Below are 6,000 nucleotides of genomic sequence, written 5' to 3' on the forward strand. Positions count from 1 at the left end.
TAGAAAAAACTGAAGAGATGCACCCATACACATTGCATATGTATGCATGTATACCTATATGTATACATGAAGGGTTTGGGGTTTTCTGTATTTATAGAGATGGGGTCTCACCATGTTGCCCAGGCTGGTCTCGAACTCCTGGGCTCAAGTGATTTTTCTGCCTCAGCCTCCCAAAGTGCTGAGATTACAGGCATGAGCCACTACACACAACCACATGAAGTTTTATATTCACCAAATGTTTATGCTGATTTAATTATGGAGGAAACAGAAGACTAGAAAAGTCAAGAACTAAACTCATATACAAAGAGACATAAGAAACTAATACAACTGGCCGGGCATGGTGGCTCACGCCTGTAATCCTAGCACTTTCGGAGGCCAAGGCAGGCAGATTGCCTGAGCTCAGGAGTTCGAGACCAGCCTGGGCAACGTGGTGAAACCCCGTCTCTACTAAAATATGAAAAATTAGCCGGGCGTGGCGGTGTGCTCCTGTAGTCCCAGCTACTTAGGAGGCTGAGGCAGGAGAATTCTTGAACCTGGGAGGCAGAGGCTGCAGTGAGCCAAGATCGTGCCACAGCACTCCAGCCTGGGCAACAGAATCCAGTACATGAATTTAGCTCATTTTATTAGCACAGAGCACTGACTTTAGTTCCTGAAAAAAACGGCCAGGAGGCTGGGTGTGGTGGCTCATGCTTACAATCCCAGCACTTCGGGAGGCTAAGGCAGGAGGATCACTTGAACCCAGGAGTTTGAGACTAGCCTGGGCAACACAGCGAGACACAGTCTCTTTTTAAAAAAAAAAAAAAAAAAAAAAAAGGCCTAAGAGAATAAGGGTTAACTTGAACTAACATTAACCTTTATTATATATTACACATTTTAGACTCTCTAGCATTGAAAGGAAAACTTCTGTCAATTTTTACATGATTTTTGAGAACATTTTAAATAATACTAAGTAAAGACAAAAAACATTTCAAGAAGCAAAACACAGTGGAAAGCACACAACAGTGGAAAGCTCAACAGCAAATTGGAGCTTCCTGGTTTCTGTAGGTATTTCTTTTTTTTTTTTTTTTTGAGACGGAGTCTGGCTCTGTCGCCCAGGCTGGAGTGCCCAGTAGTGCGATCTCAGCTCACTGCAAGCTCTGCCTCACAGGGTCACACCATTCTCCTGCCTCAGCCTCCCGAGTAGCTGGGACTACAGACACATGCCACCACGCCTGGCTAATTTTTTGTATTTTTATTAGAGATGGGGTTTCACTGTGTTAGCCAGGATGGTCTCGATCTCCTGACCTCGTGATCCTGCCCGCCTTGGCCTCCCAAAGTGCTGGGATTACAGGCGTGAGCCACCGCGCCCGGCCTCTGTAGGTATTTCATAAAAATTGTAGTAAGGCTTACAATGAGAATTATTTGGGGAGAGAAAATGTGTATGTAAGAAAAATCTGACATCCTCTCACTTGGTGAGGGGAGATGAAACTCCACTAATATTGGGCTAGGCACTTTAATATCTGCCATTCATTCATACAGCAAATACTCATTAATGCCCACTAAGTGCTAGGCATTTCGAAGACACAATCCTGTTTACATGCACCTTACTGTCAGATGAGACAGGTACCTGACACATTAAGAAAAATTACTAAACATGTAGTTATATTTATTGTTATTATAACTATTGTTACAATAAAAGCTACAATACAGTATGTGATAAGAGCAGAGGGGCAATCTGGGAGGTTAGGGACAATCTGAAGAAAAAGGAGGAGGGAGGAAGAGGAGTGCATTCTAGATGTTATCTCATTAATCCCTACAACTCTGAGTTAAGTACCTTTCCCAAGGTCACAGGACTGTTAAGTGTCAGAGCCAAGCTTTGAGATGAGATTTTGAGATCAGAGGCTTGCTCTGTTGCCCAGGCTGGAGTGCAGTGGAAAGATCTCAGCTCACTGCAACCTCTGCCTCCTGTTTTCAAGTGATTCTCCTGCCCTCAGCCTCCCGAGTAGCTGAGATTACAGGTGCCTGCCACCACACCCAGCTAATTTTTGTATTTTTAGTAGAGATGAGGTTTCGCTATGCTGGCCAGGCTGGTCTCAAACTCCTGACCACAAGCGATCCGCCCACCTCAGCCTCCCAAAGTGCTGGGATTACAGGCGTGAGCCACCGCGCCTGGCCTGAGACCAGATTTAAATGATTCCAAAGTCCATGCTTTTCCACTATGCCGTGCTGCATTTTCCCACATTGCTGCTTCTCTCCAAAACCATTTCCTCTTAAAATTCATGGAAAAATGTTGACTGTACCCCAGATTCTTAGTGCCAGAATTAGACTCTCTCCTCCAGACTAGGCCCTTGGTTTTTCACCTGCTACCTCCAAACTCATTTTCACAGATCTTTAGATTTGGGATGCTAATAAACATAATTTTTTCACCCAGACCATAACCATGCACAGAAACACCACCGCAAACTGTCAAAGTTTTTAAGGTTATTACTTACTTCTTTTTTTTTTTTTTTTTGAGACGGAGTCTCACTCTGTCGCCCAGGCTGGAGTGCAGTGGCACAATCTCGGCTCACTGCAAGCTCCGCCTCCCAGGTTCACGCCATTCTCCTGCCTCAGCCTCTCTGAGTAGCTGGGACTACAGGCACCCGCCACCATGCCCGGCTAATTTTTTGTATTTTTAGTAGAGACGGGGTTTCACCGTGGTCTCGATCTCCTGACCTCGTGATCCGCCCGCCTCGGCCTCCCAAAGTGCTGGGATTACAAGCGTGAGCCACCACGCCCGGCCGGTTATTACTTACTTCTACTACAAATAAAATAATTTTATTCATTTATTTTTTTTGAGATGGAGTCTCGCTCTGTTGCCAAGCTGGTGTGCAGTGGCGCGATCTCAGCTCACTGCAACCTCCACCTCCCGGGTTCGAGTGATTCTCCTGCCTCAGCCTCCCGAGTAGCTGGGACTACAGGTATGTGCCACCATGCCCAGCTAATTTTTCTATTTTTAATAGAGACAGGGTTTCACCATGTTGGCCAGGATGGTCTCAATCTCTTGACCTCGTGATCCACCTGACTCGGCCTCCCAAAGTGATGGGATTACAGGCATGAGCCATTGTGTGTTTTTTTTTTTTTTTTTTTTGAGACAGAGTCTCGCTGTTGCCCAGGCTGGAGTGCAGTGGTGTGATCTTGGCTCACTGCAGGCTCTGCCCCCCGGGGTTCACGCCATTCTCCTGCCTCAGCCTCCCGAGTAGCTGGGACTACAGGCGCCCGCCACCTCGCCCGGCTAATTTTTTGTATTTTTAGTAGAGATGGTTTCACTGTGTTAGCCAGGATGGTCTCGATCTCCTGACCTCGTGATCTGCCCGCCTTGGCCTCCCAAAGTGCTGGGATTACAGGCATGAGCCACCGCGCCCGGCCCACTTTTTTTTTTTTTTTTTTGAGACAGGGTTTTGCTCTGTTGCCCAGGTTGGAGTGCAGTGGCGCAATCTCAACTCACTGCAACCTCCACCTCCCAGGTTCAAGAGATTCTCCTGCCTCAGTCTCCGGAGTAGCTGGGACTATAGGCGTATGCCACCATGCCCAGCTAAATTTTGTATTTTTAGTGGAGACGGGGTTTCACCATGTTGGTCAGGCTGTTCTCAAACTCCTGACCTCAAGTGATCCGCCTGCCTCGGCCTCCCAAAGTGCTGGGATTACAGGTGTGAGCTACCACGCCAGGCCAATAAAATAACTTTCTGGCACACAGTTTTGAAAAGTGATTCACAGATTATAGGGCACAAACCTAAGGACACTGGTCAGGACAACAATTAAGAAGACAAAAATAAAAGCAACTACAAAAAGAGGAAAGAAAATGCCACACTTTCACTTCTGGAATGACTTTCACATTCACCAACTCTCATCTGTGATTCAGATCTCTACTCAGGAGAGCTTCACTTTCCCTTCTTCCGGTTCCTACTTCCTCTTTCTCAGCTCTTCCATTTTTAGGAATATCAAACTTCAAAACAAGACTTTTATTACATTAGATCTGTTGTGAGTTATAGCAACAGAACAGTCATAAAAACTAAATTTGGCAAGCTTCCTATTCCTCTACATTCTTCCTGTGATTTTTTTTTTTTTTTTTTTTTTTGAGAAGGAGTCTCGCTCTGTCGCCCAGGCTGGAGTGCAGTGGCGTGATCTCAGCTCACTGCAAGCTCTGCCTCCTGGGTTCATGCCATTCTCCTGCCTCAGCCTCCGGAGTAGTTGGGACTACAGGCGCCCGCCACCACGCCCGGCTAAATTTTTGGTATTTTTAGTAGAGACGGGATTTCACAGTGTTAGCCAGGATGGTCTCAATCTCCTGACCTCGTGATCTGCCTCCCAAAGTACTGGGTTTACAGGCGTGAGCCACCGTGCTCGGCCCTTCCTGTGATTTTTTAATGCTGCCTGAAGAACATAAAAGCTAGATCTTTTAACCTAAGATTTACCACAAGCAGATTATAAACCACTTAAATACAGTCATGCTTCACTGAACGTCAGGGGTATGTGCTGGGAAATGCATGGTTAGCTGATTTTTGTCTTGCAGACATCATAGGGTGTACTTACGCAAACCTAGATGGTATAGCCTACTAAATGCCTAGGCTATATGGTGTTCATTACAGTAACATGCTATACAGGTTTGTAGCCTAGGAGCAATAGGCTACTGCATGTTACTGAGTACTGCAGGCAACTATAACACAATGGTAAGTATTTGTGTATCTAAGCATACCTAAACATAGAAAGGATACAATAAAAATATGTACTATAATCTTGTGGGACCATCTCTTCTATGCAGCCTTTGGTCTTTATACCTTTATATCTGGACTACCACCAATACTGCGAATAACAAGCTGGCTATGAAAATCAGACTACCTCAGACTCAGCAAGTTATACACCCAAAAATCTCTCACGACTTTCAGTTTAAAAATATATCTACAAATATAGACAGGAAGATGGGGAGAGACAGCGTGAGTGCCAGTGCCAGGCACCAACCATGTGAAGAAAGATGAATAAGCTGTGGCTTACAGCAGTAAAAACTAATTTGGAAAAAGAATTCAACATTCAAATGCCTGGTGCGTTTCTTCATCCCTAGGAACAAATAGTAACTAATGGCAAGACCCTAAAGTACAGGATAGGCAGTATGGAGCCCGAGGATTCCAAATACTCTCCAAGAAACAACATCGCTCATTTCTTGAAGCCTGGGGCTGCTCTGCAAAGGTAACAAGGCAAAGATGTTCGAAGACTTAATTATATTAATATATTGTTCAGGATACTTATGGATTATTTGGAGCAATGGAAACTATGTAAATCAAAGCATTACCATATCGTTAATTACATAGGTTTATAAGGTGAGTTTATATTTTGGGATTCTCTGGCAGTGATATTTTACAATATAATTATATATACAGTTTGTATAGTCTGATGAGTTTCCTCACTGAGGGTGAACTGCTGCGAAATGTTTTATTATTCGTTTATTGCTAGTCACGTTGTTCAAACAACACGTCTATAAGTAACGTTCCCTTTGAACTGTACTGTTACTAGACTGTCCTGTGTTGTACCATCGAAAACCATCGTCCAACATGCTCTTTTCCCAGGAATGGCCTGAAGCACACGAGTGGAACATTGCATAGAACTTTTATATAATAAAAGTACTGAACGTCTCCAGCCCTTAATATCCAGAGCACCCACCCTTGGTAAATGACAAAGGCAGTAACCAATCGCCAGGCAGGAGCCAAGTGACTTAGCCAATAAGAACATGAGGGTGGGGCTAGACTAAGCTCCCGGTGACTTCCCCGCACCCCAGAGACCCAGGTTGTGGGAGGCTGGACAGGAATTGGACTCCGAGGATTTCGTTACCCCCGGTTGTAGCTGTTGTCCTCCTCATTCTCGCAATCGCTGCAGTGCTCATGGCCGTTCCCGTTCCCTTCCATCATCTGCGGCAGCGGAGGTGCCGGCGGCTTCACTGCTGTCTCACTCTCGTCCGCCATCTTGAGTTGCGAGAGCAGGGCTCCGCGC

At 45.4% G+C, this 6,000-nt stretch overlaps 1 protein-coding gene across 2 annotated transcripts in view; it reads right to left on the minus strand.

The window, feature by feature from the left end:
* NMT1 (N-myristoyltransferase 1) overlaps positions 1-6,000 on the minus strand; it is a 48,004-nt gene extending 42,004 nt beyond the window's left edge. For both annotated transcript variants that reach the window (XM_030800334.1, XM_030800333.1), the window contains exon 1: positions 5,842-6,000. In XM_030800334.1, coding sequence (XP_030656194.1) covers positions 5,842-5,972 — 131 coding nt within the window. In that variant the 5' untranslated portion in view covers positions 5,973-6,000. The remainder of the gene's footprint in view (positions 1-5,841) is intronic.

This window comes from Nomascus leucogenys, chromosome 19 (genome assembly GCF_006542625.1).
Source record: "Nomascus leucogenys isolate Asia chromosome 19, Asia_NLE_v1, whole genome shotgun sequence".
In the NCBI taxonomy this organism is placed as follows: Eukaryota; Metazoa; Chordata; class Mammalia; order Primates; family Hylobatidae; genus Nomascus; species Nomascus leucogenys.